This window comes from Anopheles maculipalpis, chromosome 2RL (genome assembly GCF_943734695.1).
Source record: "Anopheles maculipalpis chromosome 2RL, idAnoMacuDA_375_x, whole genome shotgun sequence".
NCBI classification, from domain to species: Eukaryota; Metazoa; Arthropoda; class Insecta; order Diptera; family Culicidae; genus Anopheles; species Anopheles maculipalpis.
Window position 1 is genome coordinate 75,683,292 of NC_064871.1, and position 15,702 is coordinate 75,698,993.

At 38.8% G+C, this 15,702-nt stretch overlaps 2 protein-coding genes across 7 annotated transcripts in view; one reads left to right on the forward strand and one right to left on the reverse strand.

The window, feature by feature from the left end:
• The window catches only part of LOC126556119 (single-stranded DNA-binding protein 3), a 29,965-nt gene extending 17,676 nt beyond the window's left edge, over positions 1 to 12,289 (forward strand). For 2 of the 6 annotated variants that reach the window (XM_050211332.1, XM_050211338.1), the window contains 7 exons: positions 318 to 401; positions 495 to 543; positions 2,027 to 2,056; positions 4,316 to 4,506; positions 4,590 to 4,736; positions 4,824 to 5,030; positions 9,031 to 9,288. In XM_050211332.1, coding sequence (XP_050067289.1) covers positions 318 to 401; positions 495 to 543; positions 2,027 to 2,056; positions 4,316 to 4,506; positions 4,590 to 4,736; positions 4,824 to 5,030; positions 9,031 to 9,135 — 813 coding nt within the window. In that variant the 3' untranslated portion in view covers positions 9,136 to 9,288. Of the gene's footprint in view, positions 1 to 317; positions 402 to 494; positions 544 to 2,026; positions 2,057 to 4,315; positions 4,507 to 4,589; positions 4,737 to 4,823; positions 5,031 to 9,030; positions 9,289 to 12,226 lie in introns of those variants that run through there. The other 4 variants (XM_050211337.1, XM_050211333.1, XM_050211335.1 and 1 more) reach the window with 4 other exon arrangements.
• A 378-nt stretch (positions 12,290 to 12,667) lies between these two features.
• Positions 12,668 to 14,911, reverse strand: LOC126555986 (GPI mannosyltransferase 4). Its single transcript, XM_050211140.1, has 3 exons — positions 14,754 to 14,911; positions 13,747 to 14,686; positions 12,668 to 13,685 (listed from the first exon to the last, which is right to left on the reverse strand). The coding sequence occupies exons 1-3, from the start codon at positions 14,896 to 14,898 to the stop codon at positions 12,743 to 12,745; spliced, it is 2,028 nt and encodes a 675-aa protein (XP_050067097.1). The 5' UTR covers positions 14,899 to 14,911; the 3' UTR covers positions 12,668 to 12,742.
• Positions 14,912 to 15,702: the final 791 nt, after the last annotated feature.

A 15,702-nucleotide genomic window follows, 5' to 3' on the forward strand; every position in this document is an offset into this window, starting at 1 on the left:
ACAGAGATTCTCTGGCCGTTGGATGGTTTGAAGTTTCATTCATAATCGTTACATGTTTCATTAAATATTTTATCAAATTTCAAACTGTCAAGCAAATGGGGAGTACTGTCATATATACATAAAATTACGAGCCCATCACGCAAACACAAACACACATACACATATCCATTACTCATTAAACATCGAATGTAGGGAACGGCTCATTATTGTTCGCTTCGCACATTTGTTGGATTGTTTCAAACATTGCTTAACTTTAATTTTCTGCAACAAACCTTATTGGGTGTGTATTCAATTTCTTGTCGTTGTTTACTTTGCAGCCGTTCATGGGTGGCCCCCGATATCCACCAGGGCCCCGGCCAGGAGTGAGAATGCCGCAAGGAATTGGAAACGATTTCAATGGTGTAAGTACGCTGGAAGCAGCAACGAAAAAAAAGCAATAAACTGCTCTTGCCTTTAAAACATTAACTTATAATTGTACCTTTTGCCCTTTTTAGCCCCCTGGACAACCAATGATGCCAAATAGTATGGATCCGACGCGGCAAGGTAAGAGGATCGTTGTTCCGTCCCCCTGTGTGTTACCTATAGCGCGCTTTATACGATCATTAGTGTACACACTCTTCTCCACCAATAACAATGCGAGATTACATACTGAAGCGACTAGAGTATATCCCCCTTTTTTCCCCCCCTTTCTCACTCTCTCTCTCTCTCTCTCTCTGTCTCCTCAGACCGTACTATCGCTCTTTTCTTCATATACATATTTTCATTTTATAAATGAAATAGTAATTTGAAAAAAAAAAAACATCAATTAGGTGTGCCGATTTGTTCAATACAAATTGCAGCATTAATCAGAATTGGAAATCATTGTTTTTTGTACCTTTTGTGAAACCCCATACAAAAAAAAAAAAAAAAAGAGAGAGCAAACAAAAAAACCAAACAGACATTCCTCATGAAAAATCAATTTTAAGCAAAGCGTAGTTTTGTTTTTGTTTTGTCATGTAACAACAAGAAGTTCACCGGCCTATTTGCTTGCAGACAAGATTTTCGTTTGCCTCTGTCGTTTTTTTTATTCTTCTCCCCACCAAGAAATTCCGTCACCCGCTCTTCGTTTTATCGTTGGCTACAATAGTTATCTATATATCTTCTCCGTTCATATTTATCCTAGTTAATTGATTTCGATTGTGTACCATCACCTACTACTATTACTTCTACTACAACTGCTCCTAACTACTATGGTTTTGATTTGTTGTGATTCCCCTGAGTTTTGAACCAATGTTTTCGTTTTGTTTTGTTTTTTGTGCCATCTTCTGCTTATCAATGAACTGTTCCATTGATATTCCCAAAATTAGTTTTACACAGCTTTATGCTATTCTGTTTTACATGTTTTTAATACTTGGTTTGAAAATTCTGACACAGTTATGTTACGAAGCCTTTCTCTCTCCTTTGGTTAGGGCGTTCGGCGCGCAATTGTGATATCTTTAAGGTGTGGCTGGATTGGACAACTATTTGATCGATAGTTATTTTGATGAACAAATGAGGAAGCAAATAGTATTGACAGTAATGTAAAGAGAGATAAAACTAGGTGCGATAAAAAAAGATCTCACAGCTGAAACAGTTTGTTATGATCGTAACGAATCATGCATTGTTACAATATGAATTTATTTAAATATGTGTGAAGATGAAAACAGTGCTACTTTATGTTTTTGATTAATTTCTTCAAAGAAAGTTCTACTTTCACTTAAAAAAATCGATTCAAAAGACTATTGATGAAGATGCCAGGCAGTACAGTATCAATTTTTGTTTCAAAGTGTGTTTGTGCTCGTGTATGTTTATTCTCCCTCCTCTGACTATTATCGGGGCCCGGTACGTTGTGGCGGTAATGGCCCTGCACATCCGTAAATGAACAGCTTTCGCGCATTACCGCAAAAAATACGCGACAGATAAACGACAATTATAGCAAAAATGCAGAAACAAAAAACTGTAATAAAATCGAATCACCGTTTTCTTTTGTTCTTTGTTCTCTGTTCAGGTGAAGCTGGAGACTTTGTAGCATGGCAAGGTAGGCAATCTATGTCGCGCTTGTCTGCTACTTAAAACCACTCTTTTTGTTTTTAGTTCATTTGTTTCCTTTTTTTATTTTTCTTCCTATTTGCTTTTCCTACACATATACGTTCTCTCTATCACTCTATCACTCTCTATTTTCTGCTGTCTTTTTTGGTCCGTTTTGCTGTTGTTGTTTTTGCTCCTAATCACTACCATTTCTGCCATCAATCACCCAATTATATTAATTTTTTTGTGTTTTTGTGTTGTAAACCGGGTTTATCATAAATCTGCTTGCTGAGCAAAACTTACTTGCCCTTTCCCTCTGATTTAAATGTTGAGAGTTAGAGAAATTGGAGTTTGAAATGAATTAAAGTGTTGTTTTTATTTTGTAATTTTATTGTGTTCACGTTTTTCTACATTTGCAAGTCCTGTCTGTTGCTTCTTTTTCTTGATGTGTCATGTTTATTTTCTTTCCTGTCATTTCATTTTTGTTCTTCATCTTATGTTTCTTCACTTTCATTTATGTAACATCTGCTTCTACTAACATTTTTTCTGCTTTGCTTTCTTTGTAAGATAATTCTTTTTATTCTGTTGCTGTGTTTCTTCGTCGAGGATAACTTTAACAAATTTTCTTTATAAATTTAGATATAGATTGTTTCCTTCTTTTTTTACTGGCACTTTCATTTCGTTATTGTCTTTGTTTTCTGTGTTTTTTTTTCCTGTTTATGTCTATTCCTTATCGGGTTTGCGATTCCGAAATATATGAAGTACATTGAATAGGAGAACAAAATTCAAATTGAAAGTTGACGATTCGGTTTTAAGGAGTTGAGGAAAAGAAAACAAAAGCAAAAATCGGTGTCTAACAAACACTAGCGGAAACTTTTTGGAGCAACTCCATTCAATGGGCTATATTTGATCTTTTCACTTCACCTTCTCTATACGCCAACAATGAAACAAACATAGGCTCTCGTGCGTTATTGACACACATTCATTTGGATTAAGTAATTTGTGATTGTGTAAAAACATTCTGATGATAAAAAATTCTTCTTGTTCGATTTCATCCATCCAAATCATGTGTCCAATGAAGTAACGAGAGTTCATCTTTCATTTTTATGCTTTCCTCTATTTTCTACCTCAAGTGCACACAGTTTTCTGATTGTTTTCCAACAAAATTCCATGTAATATACTGTTCAATGTTTTGATCTGTGATCTGGTTTTTTCTGTACACATCTTTGGTTCATTCTTTTGGGAATATCAAAGGTTATGATGGTGAAAGATTATGTTCGTATGTGTTAAGGGGATTAGATTGTTAAGCATAATGTTTTTGGTCCTTTTTTTTTGTTGAAACAAATGAATATGTGTGAGCGTGAGATGCAGAAGAATCAGTATCTTTTTCCATCATTATCCTCGAGCATTCTTTCTTTTTTTCTGTTTAATTTAATTGAACCATTTCTGTACACAAATCTTGACTTGCTTCCCATTATGTTTGCTAGTTTTTTCTTTCGTTTTTATTTTGCTACAGGCGTAGTGTTGTGTTGTTTCATTGCGTTCCTGATAACCTTTGCTTTTTCTTTTGTTTGCACTTGTCAAATTTTAGACGTTTACCCCGCTTGAAGCACTATAATTGCTTGCTTGAGAAAATGTGTGTTAATCATATTGTGTACATGTTTCTTTTCTCCCATACATTCTTTCTTTTTTTTCTTTCTCTCTCTCTTTCTCTCTCTCGTATCGATCACTTACACCTCCAAAAATACCTGCTGCCAAAAATCATCACCTGTAAATCGCCTCCATTAAATGTGCCTGTGCGCGTATCCTGCTGTCTTTGTTTCATTACATTTACATACATTTATCTCATCATGAACAATGGTTTATGTGTTTCTTTGTTGCACTTTACATGCATCATTCACGACGTGAATCTATTCTTTGAAAATGTAAACTCATTTCATACCATCTTTCACTTGTTTTTTGATGGCTTTATCACACATATCATCACCATTCTTTCTTGTTTGTATGTCATTTGTTTTGACTGACTTGCATATGTGTGTCTGTCTCTCTCTCTCTTTCTCTCTCTTGTGTGTGGACTCCATAAAATGGCACCATGTGCGATTGTTGTGTGATTTTGGCAACATCCACTATTTCCTATTAAAAAAAAAAAAAAAAAAAAACGTAAAAACCTTCACCAACTTCCACACATCCCTTTGGTTCCCTTTCCCGTAATATGATCGTACAAAACCAATACATATGTATCCAAAACAACCACACTACAACTATTCAGGCCCTCCAGGTATGGGTCCTATGAATCCTAGAATGAATCCACCTCGCGGCCCAGGCATGGGTCCCATGGGAGCGGGAACGTACGGTCCTGGAATGCGTGGTCCTCCGCCAAACAGCAGTTTAGGACCCGGTGGTATGCCACCGATGGGTATGGCCGGAGGTCGGCCCCAATGGCAACCGAACACGTCGTCGGTGAGTATAGATAAATACTGATATATTATAATTACATTACTAATTTAATGATCAATCTTTGTCTCTGTTTCATTCTTATACAGCCGATGAACTACTCATCGTCCTCGCCTGGCAACTACGGAGGACCACCGGGACCGAGTGGGCCACCCGGACCGGGAACGCCGATAATGCCATCACCTCAAGATTCATCCAACTCCGGTGGCGAAAATATGTACACACCAATGAAACCTGTAAGTGTCGACTAAGGCCCCTGCATGCCACTCTATCCCGGCGCTTTTGGCTTATTACAATGCGATCTCCTTTTTTTCCATTTTTAGGAATTCCCAATGGTCGGTGGCGCGGACGGCAGTGGCCCAATGGGTGGACCGATGGGCCCGAACACGATGGGTGGCCCGGTACTTAATAACGATGGATTGGATGGCATGAAAAACAGCCCCGCGAATGGTCCCGGCACGCCACGGGAAGACTCCGGCAGTGGTATGGGTGATTACAACCTTGGTGGCTTCGGTGGTCCAGGCGAGAACGTAAGTTTCGACAATTTCTAGTGACAATTTACCACACAAATTGTTCACCAATCCTCTCCAGTTTTTGGTTTGTCATTGACGAAATGCGACCCGGGAGGGGCGGGTAGAAACTTCATACAATACTTACATACTGCACCGAACATTTTATCTCACAACAACATTTTTAAACTGTTCCTATATACCTTGTAACACCTGTGTGCAGGCGGTGCATGAGACACGGGTTTAGTCGATGTGACGGCAAAACGAAGTTTTATTGAAGTGCACAACATACCCACCACTATGTACATTTTGTAACACTCACTTGCGGGGTTCCGTATTTGTTCATCGCAAGGGTTCAAAACATTTCATGAAAGGATAAACTTTCAAGCTTGATGTGTGTAAATTAACTTGATAAATTGACAAACTGTGCTAGAAGAATTAGTGCACATTACAGTTTACAATTGCAAATTTTAATTAGAACAATCATTAAGGGACGAAAATTAATAAATTGTATTAAATTAGCATACGTTTGGGTTCTCTCATAAAATGTTTTGTTGCGTTGTAACCTATCAAATGTCCGCAATTCCTTTCCACAATCCTACAAATGCGAATGAATCATTATTTGACTAATCTCTCTCCATCACGGATATTGGCTATTATTAGAGGAGGGGGTTTGTGTTTTTGTTTTATTTCTTTTTTTTCTAATTTCCTTTTTCAATATCCGATTGCGAGATCCCTTTTGAGCAAGTGAAAACCGTGTACTTCTAGAACTACCTTTTACTTAACTCTATTGACAAAATTGCCTTAATAACCACTATTACACGTTTTAGCAATACCAATTTGCGTTAATAGTGCTTTAGTAAGAAATATTTTCTCAATAGGGAAGCTTGTCGTACTTGTGCTACAAAAAAAGAGCAACAACAGGATTTTAAACACAAATTTGGTCCGGTTTTCATCGTTGTGTAAATAGAATTTAAATGAAAAGGTGTAACATTTTCATGTCACGATGGTATCATCGCTTGATAACGACGGTACACTTATAATGTGGGGTTTTTTTCCTATGTTTTTTTCGCAAACACATAAAAGTATGCAGTGTTTTTGGTTTTCGTATTGTTATACGCACAAAAAACTACAAAAAAAAAAATGAGCAAAATTAATATAGGAATTGCAATGGGGCGGCGGCGGAATGTGTGCCCCCATACACTTGTGTACCGTATTTTAAGCTTCACTTTCTCTAAATCGAATTTTAATCGTTAGAAGAGTGAGAGGAACACACACACACACACACAAAACGCCTGTAAGAAAGGGGGCAACAAAATTTTATTTGTAAACGCCACAGAGCAGGAGTAGCAGTGGTTTCCTAATTTAAATTGTTTTAAATGATTGCGAAAAGAAAGGTAGCGTACCCCATGTACGCGAGAGATATACACGGTTCCGGTAGCGATGGTTTCATAGTTAAATTTTGTGTACATATAAAATATATTACCGCGCGGCATCTCTGAATAATTAATTTGTAAGTTTTTAGGTTTTGAGGAAGATTTGGTTTTGAGTTTGTAAAATGAAAATCTCCTTCTCTTCTCTTTATTTTGTTTCATTGTTTATTATACATATATTTTCTTATTAATTCATTAGAGCGATCTTATCTGTACCATACAATTTTAATTTCCGGTCAATTAAATATTTTTATCATTCTTTTTTCTTCTTTGCATTGATTTTCTATGATTGTGAATGCACTTTCTTTCTGTTTCTCATGCAAATATCCGGTTCGGTATAGCTCAAATACTGTACGAAGTGCGTTTTGTTAATTTAAAACCATAAATCCGGCGTTTTTCTTGTTCTTTAATAGTTGCATATACGGTATCATTTTCATGTTTTTTTTTGTGGTACGGTTATTGCATGCATACATTGCCAATAACGCAGCTGGCGGCCCTTGTTTAAGCCACTTGATAAAAAAATGGCAATGAAGAGAAGTTTCCGACGGAACGTCTCTCATACCGCAACACTACACCAATGAACTGACTGTATAGGAATGTAGATATTTCTTAATATATTAGCTAAAGGGGGCAAAACGATGATATTATTTATAGAAAAAAAAAAAAAAATACAACAAATCCCTTGATCACTACACCCACAACCACGACGAGAAAGAGAAAGAGAATACAAAGGAATATATTTATGTGGAATTGTTTTTTTTTGGTTTTCGATTCCTCTCGGCACGAAATATATAAACAAAAAAATAAAAAAAAGCATGAACAATAATAATAAATAAAGAGAAAGAGAACGATGTTTTCATTCGCCATATTCTTCAAGCGTGTCTGTAACAGATAGATGAGCTAGCGCTACTAGCATATTGTGTAAAATGATCCCAATATTACTTATGAAATTGTTTAAGGTTCTATCCATAGTAAAAGCCAGCAGCATTGGGTATCGAAAGGTAGAGTAAATGATAAGGAACAATAAAAAAATAGAACCATAAATCATGCTTGAAGACAAATGCAACAAGAATGTGTTTTGTTGTTGGCTAGGTTGTAATGCTTTGGAATGGAATTAAATTCTAGTAAATAATTGAAACACACTACTACTATTACTACTACTACTACTACACCGTGTTAAGCATAGACAGTAAAGTCTGATTCTTGTGAAAGCCCGTTTTGAAATAAAGCGTACTCTCGTTTACCTATGCAGTTGAAACACATGCGTGCCACTATCTCTGTCTGTCTCCCCGTTTCTACCACCTATTTGATGATAATCGCACGCTGGCACATTGAAAAAGTCCTTTAAAAATGGCATAAAATCCATCAGCTGCTTCCAAAGCTTCTCATCCCTCACTCGTACTAAGACGACCGGAAGGAATGGCAACCTGCCCCAGTGCGTGACCAGCCCTGGCAACCAAGACCCTACCCCCTCCACCCCAGAAGAGGAGAAGCGGGAAAAGTAAAGTATACATACACGTAGCAAGTACATCTTTGCCCGTGGGCTAAACGTTAGCAGTTTTGCTAACGTTATTACAACTTGTTTTATTCTTCTTGATGGTTGATGGTCCAAATTTTGTGGATTTTTGTGTGGCGGGTGTAATGGTGGGTAATGTTAGTGTTGTATGTAGGAAGTTGTGTGTTAGTATCAGCAAGCTTTAGTTGCCGATGGCGTGGTCGATCGACTGAATGATCGACAAAAACAAAAAATATATTCTCTTTCTCTCTCTCTCTCACTTGTCGGATGATGCTGTAGTGGTCATGTGGTGATCATACAAAAAAAAAAGACTCATAAATACACATAAAAATATATTAAAATGATAACGCTGGATGAGAATAGGATTTGCAATGTAAAAAGAAAACATCGTTTCATGTTTGGAGAACGGGTGAAATGTAAATTGTTGTAAAGATTTGATGTAGCTTGCCAAAGAAGCCCCTAAAATAATATTATTTGGTGTAACGTATTTTGTGTTTTTTTTTCAATTTTTCAATAGATGCTCAACAAAATGTTAAGCTTTTGTTTTGGATTAAGTGTTTTATTTTGGTACAACTTTTATAATTTTTTAAAATGAAAATAATATTTGAAGAGTTCATTGTTTGATTGACCCGTACGATGAAGTTGTATGTTGCACAATTGAAGCATTTTTTTACCTTTTTGTTTTTGTTTGCGTGCGCCCTCATCAAAAGTTATCAATGTATGTGTTATGTTTTTTTTTAAATCTTTTCAATAAGGATGCACCTCTATTTTAACAAAATGTAAAATAATCTTCGTTTTTGTTTTTTGGACAACGCTGAGACTCACTGAAAACACACACCATTTTCCATACGCACACTACTACTACTACTACTACTAGCCCCCAATATTTCCCACCTAACAAAATTGCCCTTTTCCTGTGCCCCATTTTTTACTACCACCATCATTTCCACCCCCCAAAAAGGTGGTAAAGTGTGGCCCTCTGTTTTTTTTTCTTTTATGCTATTCTGCTCCATCAACTGATGCACCGTTCCGAACGTTTTGTGCCCCATTGTGTTATATTTTTCAATTCCAGGACCAGACAGAGTCGGCCGCTATACTGAAAATAAAGGAAAGCATGCAGGAAGAGGCGAAGCGTTTTGAGAAAGACTCAGATCAGCCTGATTACTATATGCAATAACATCCTCCTTCTCCTACCGCTACTACAACAGCCGCTACTAGAACTTCTATTACTTCTGTTATCGAATCTAGTACTGATATCGTAAAGGCAATCTATACTAGTACTTTTACCATTACCACTATCACTATCGGCACCATCACCACCACCATCATCATCATCATCGCCACTATTACTGCAATCAGCAGCAACAGCAGCAGCATCAACAGCAGCACCAGCACTACGATGAGCGACGAGACTATCTCCACCAGTGGCAGCAACAATAACCACAATGTCATCTTTACGATTGCAACCTTCTTCAGCGCAACATCAGATTTTACCCACAAAAATGGTCCAACCACAGGTACTGCTGGGTTCGCCAAAAAAGCAACCACTTTAACAGCAAACAGCAGATTGAAGAAGCTATCTGCATTGACCGTTGATGCAGTGAAACATTTTAAAGTGCTACTACCAGTAGCGATCAGTTACTACTGCAGGTAACTTCTTCTGGGTACAAAGTGGAGAGTACGATGCTCTGATGCTCTGCAGCAATGATTGGAACTGTCTCAGAGCAGGGCGTTGAAATCACGTTCGGCGTGAACTTAATTCGTCATAAAGAAGCCTACAATATTTAAGGTGTGCATAAGCATAATAATAACAGTGGGTGATCTTGGTTGGTGGTGTAACTGGTTGCTACACTCACCCACACATACAAACACATGCACACACATTTTTACCAAAAAACTATAAAAATATAAACAAAAAAGCTGAAACGAAAGGTTGGGAACGAATAGAAACAGAATGAGGGAATGCAATATGTAAAACTGGTTACACCACACACGTAAAAACAAAGAGTTGAATATAAACACCCCCGGATAGTAGATTGATTAGAGAGAAATAGTCAAAATCTGAGTTTTTTTTAAAGAATATATTGTTACCCACAAGAAGGAAGTAAGTGCGCACAGCAGTTTTTAGCAGTAAAATTATTATTCATTTTACTACAAGCATTAATCTTGGCTTTAAAAAATGATGATCAAACACCACACCAGACCGAGTAGGGGGACTAGTCCTGACGAAGATTTTTTTCGTTTTTTGCCTCTGACGAAATCTACTCGTCGCCATCAACGGAAGACTCGTCTTTCGTGCTCGTTTGTGTATAATCTCTTAAATCTTTAGGGGGGAAAAATAATAGAATTCGCATTATTTATTTACAATTGATTATGACGGGCCAGTGCCGTATTGTCAAGAATTGAATAGAATTTGCATTATGAAGATACAATTTTTGTAAAGGATCATGCATAATCCTTGTGTGATCTTCGTCCGGAGCCCGCTGATTACTTCGGTAAGCAGAGAGGCGGTCAAAATGGCTTCAAACTGTTTGTTTTTTCTTTTTTACTTCATGCATTACTACACTGCGGTGGCTAGCAGAACTGTTACAGACTTCCTCAATCCCTTGGGTACGCGTGGTGTAATTTAATATAAATAAACAGGGTAGCAAACAGAAGCTTCATGTGGTTTTTATGGAAAATTTAATTACGGATACAAATCAAGAATGCCAAAAGCAATCTGGCATGCATGCAAAGGTAGACAGAAAACGCATCGTAATTTGATGATGATCGTTTGTTTCAATTTAAAAGAGAGTACATGTAGAAGTACTGTGCAAAAGCTTAAAATGTTGTTTAATTTCTTCTTATTTCGTGCCGGGTATATTCAAATAATTAAAGAAGTAGGAAGAGAGAGAGAGAGAGAGAGAGAGAGAGAGAAAGGTAACGAGAGGGGGATAAGCTCTGGAATGTAGGTATATTTAAGGCCCCAGATTATGTGAACGAAATAAATGACCCAACCACACAAAAATGAGGAAACCATTAAAAACAAAACAAAAAAGGGAAAAAAGTTGTGGAAGAAATGTGTGTAAAAACTGGTTAAATGAAGATAAAGGAAAACAGAAAACAAGTACACGTAGTAAAGAGAGAGAGGGTGCATTAAAGAAGAACAAAGCATTGAATTTAAAAATCGATAACGATACAACAACATAAGTAACAACAAAAAGGAGAAAAAAACAACCAACCAACAAACCAACCAATGGAAACTGTAGAATAATTTATTTCGCTCTTGGTCATGGCACATGGTGTGCATGCGAGAGTGTATGTGGCAGGTGTGTGCACAAGTACACACACACACACACACCTTTTTGTTGCATTGTCAAACACACCCACACAGACACACCCTTAGAACACAGAACACAGACGCTCGGCACTCGTATGTAATATGTTTCGAGAAAGGAAATATGTTTAAAGAAACCAACATTAAATCATTAAATTATGTCGTATAGTAGATGGAAAATGGAAACGAAAGAACAAAGGATACGTAGTGTAGCAAGCAAAACAAAACAAAAACAAGCAGTTAATGAAAGATATCAACAGGAAAATGGAACAGAGGAAAAGAAAATTGTTCATCGTTTTTCTTTTATTTTACTGTTCTACACTACTAAAAATCAATGCTGCTGTGCTCCCAATATGGGACAGTATGTGTTGACAGACAGACAGGCAAGCAAGCGAGCAACACGTAATAAGAAAGATTATGAAAATTATGATGGGAACCTATGCGGGGTGTGGTCCGTACGTGCGTGTGTACACTGTAGGGATGGCAAACAGGTGGGGAAAGGAACTGGCAAACGAGAAAATAAAACAAACAAAAAAATAATAAAAAAGGCAACCAACAAATAAGAGACCGAAAAAAAAGTAAGAAATAAACATTTTATTTTGAATCCTAACCACGCGCCACTCTTTTCTCTTCTATCAATGGTTTTTTATGTGATAGTTTTAATATAATTTATGCGCTTTGACGGGCTTAAACTAAAGCGTACTTTTGCGTCTGTATAATCGTTTCTAAAAGCGAACAGAAAGAATTATAAATATGCACCCTGCTTACCTTTAGTGTCATCAAGTTAATTCTACTTTTTGCTACTTTTGCTCGCTTTGCCCTTTTTTTAACATCCAGTGCTTCTTCGAATGTGATTCTTAATGGTTAAGTAATAACAACGGCGATAGGGCGGTGGTGCGCACATGGTAACAACAATTAAACCTCCTATAAACGTGTTTCTTTCTATTTTCAGACCTACAACAATTGGAACACTACGATGAAAAGCGATTTTAATTGATATTTGGAAACTGCATACTGTTCGTCGGCTATACTATGCTTTGCCGTCTTGGAGTCATTTTGCGAAACACGATTGTTTGTTCATCGACATTTTTTTTCGTTCAATTGAGATTCAATTTTAAATGAAGGTGTAAAATAAACGATGCTTAATTTAAACTTCCCGACTCGTTTTCTTTCCAAAAGGAAAAATAATTATTAAAAACCGACAAAAGTGTTCAAAAGAAAATCGAGCAGAACATAAATCGCTCACTGCAAGCTTTATAAATAATGTTTTTATTTGGTAAACCTTTTTTTTTGTACGTACATCGTTCAAAACGTTAAGTGTCATAAAGTGCATAATGGGAATGGCTTTGTGGAACGTTCGAAAGTGCTGCTGTTGCTACAAGAGCGGAAAACATGACTAGCTTCGAGTATCACTCCAAACCCAGGCCGTCGCCCGTCCGTCACGGGTTGCCGGTTGGTAATGTAGCTGTTATTTGATGCGCCGTACCTCGATCCGATACAAAATCAGTCCAAACTGATGCGCCACCGAGGAAAACTGCTTCAACATTCGCCCAACGCTGAATGGATTCTGTTCGTCCTCTAGCGCGTATATCGGACAGGTATCGTCCAGTTCGTCCACATCCGTGTTGATACCGCACGGATGCTGGCCGAACACTTTCGGCATCGCTTCGATGGACAGATGTGGGTAAAAAACGCGCACCTGACTGTGCTTGATGAGCGCAGCGGTACGATTCTGGAAGATGTCGTTCAACTGCTCGGACAAGCTGGACGGGATTGCGAGATACAGACGGTATCGCTGGTTAGCGCTGATGGAGCGCATCTCACACACATCGACCAGCAGCTTAAGCTTCCGGTAGAGTTGCTCCAGCTCGAGCGAACCATACTCGTACAGGAAAAATTGCTTCGTACGACGATACTTTTGGCCGTTGTCTGGATTGACGAGCAACGTTTCGGTGCTTGGCAGTCCGACAAAGCACTGGGGCACGCTGTAGATGTGGCTGGTAACGAGATGGATGTGTACGTTCGAGGAACGTACATCGACCTGGCGGCTAAAGTACTCGGCCAGCTGATAGACACCGCCTTGGTGCAAAAAACCATAGAACAGCGTCAGGATAACGTTGGCGGTGTACCAGATTTTGAGCAGATACTTTGGACTAACGGCTGGACAGAGCAGATTGTGGTAGAGTAAATCCTTTAAGCGGGACGGCGTTTTAAAGGGATAGTTGGCGGACAGTCCTACTTGAAGCTTTGGTGCGTGCAGTAGCACCAATGGTACGGTGATGGGAATTAAAAAGCGCGCCTCTTGATGGTTTATCAGCGAGAGGCTTATGATGGGGAAGAAAATCGCCGACAGCATTAGCCCTACGAAGGATTGCGCTCGGGGAAGGCTGGTGTAATCGTTTGTAGCGAAGCTGAAAGGAAAATAGAAATTGCTCAGAACGTTCTTCCTCGTCAACAAGACCGCAAACTTACCGGTAAATCATGAAGAGCAGTGAAAATATGGCCAGTACCCCGAGCACATTGTACAGCAGTGGAACGTTCACAAGCACGTGCGTGTAGAACGGATGAACGCCATGCTGGGCGGTATTTTCCGATATGATGTTGTACCGTATAAAGTTGACCGGCGTGACGACAAAGTTGTTAATGCCGATGTCTTGCAGTTCAATTTCTGCCATCGTCAAATAACCGTAGTAGATGGAATCGATTACGATAAACAATACCAACGATGGGATGGCCGAAACCACAAATATCATAATGCGCAAATTAAAGTCCGTAAACGATACCGTTTTAGTGCCCATGCCGCGTAGCAGCCAGTGGAATACCAGTGGCATACCGAACAGGATAAACGTGGGTCGGTTAAAAACGCCTGCCACGCACAGTGTCGCCATCAGGACACATTTGTTAAGCGAATGCGATGGAAGGGACATTTTCAACTTGTAGAAGCGCACCTTTTCCACCGTACGCTGTGCTTTGCGATACTTTTCCTCGAGAAATTCGCGTTGATAAATGACCGTGTTCGAGTGGATCATACAATCGCTCACGATGTACAGCAACAACGAACAGAGTGCCATTTCGATCGAGTTGGAAAAGGTGTGCGTTGCGTAGACGAGCATCACGTACGAGCTGGCCAGTGTAAGCAACCGGAACTGGTACTGTAAACCGTACGAGCGACAAATCCTATACAAACTCCAATCGTTCACGAACGATAGGGCGACCATGAGCAGCCGTGGGAATACCAGCGTAATGTAGCTACCACGTAAATTAATGCCCAGATAGTAGTTTGTGTACATGGAAACAAAGCGTAACAGTGAAAAGGGGATTTTCATGCCGAAGTACGTGATAGCCATGGAGCGGATGGGGAATGTGGTGTTGAACTCCCACGTACGTGTCACCTCCAATCCATATTCATCGCCTGCAAATGGAGGAAGGCAAGCCATTACATACTGGAGAAGTGGTACAATATACTTAGCCCTGTTTACCTGCAACAACCTCAACCGATTGGAAAAATTCATCCGGATGAATGTAACCGAGCTGCGGCACGAAAACGAGCACAATTCTTAGAAACGATAGTATAAAGTAAGACACTAACGATGGATCCTTTGGTTTGATCGATTTAAATTGCATAATGAGATCAAGGAATCGACACTATTACACTACTGGAGGAAATTGTTCCGAAAAAGTGCGGAAAAATCGCCGCAAAAAAGCGATCGGTGTTGTTGTTGTTGTTTCTGCTTGTAGGACGGTTTGTTTGTTTACGGTTTTTTGCCGTACGTCAGGCGAAACGTCAAACGATTTGACGTGTGCCGGTCAAGGAAGAGGAAAAATAAAAAGCATTCAAAAAACGCTTCGTTCGCGTCGCGTCGCGTCGGTCGAGTGATCTACGGGAGTGTAAACTTGAAGTAATATAGTAAGTAAAACATTAAAAGTTAGTTAAAAGTGATACGAATCGATGTGTTAAATGCTTTCGTTAAGCGAAATACTTAGTGCCAAGTGATTATTCTAACAACGGGAAACGCGAAACAAGTGGACACATAAACACACCGATAGTGCTGTGGTAGTGCAATTAGTGTAATAAATTTTCGGTAAGTATTTTATTTATTAAACTGAAAATTAGATGTTCTGTTCTGGCATTACTGTCTCGAAATGGTCTTGCTCGATCTTTTCTGGCTTTTTTGACATGATTTACCATAAGTTGTGTGGTCAGTTTACCACGCGGGAAGATGGAAGATCGTTACTAAATACTAGTGAGAGGCCGTCCGTAAATTACGCAACGATAAAATTGGGTTTTTAGCCGGTTCCCCCCATCGTAACACAACGTAACGCTGGAAGAGATCCCCTCCAAAGCAACGCTAATGCAACCCCTTCACTCTCCCAAAACGGTCCGGATGAGGTGTCGTAATTTACGGACTTCCTCTGATGAGAATTTCG

Coding starts and splice junctions, on each gene's coding strand:
- LOC126555986 (XM_050211140.1), bottom strand. CDS start 14,898: ATGCAATTTAAATCGATCAAACCAAAGGATCCATCGTTAGTGTCTTAC. Junction 14,687..14,753: donor ATCGGTTGAGGTTGTTGCAG/GTAAACAGGGCT, acceptor CTCCATTTGCAG/GCGATGAATATGGATTGGAG. Junction 13,686..13,746: donor CTGCTCTTCATGATTTACCG/GTAAGTTTGCGG, acceptor TTTTCCTTTCAG/CTTCGCTACAAACGATTACA.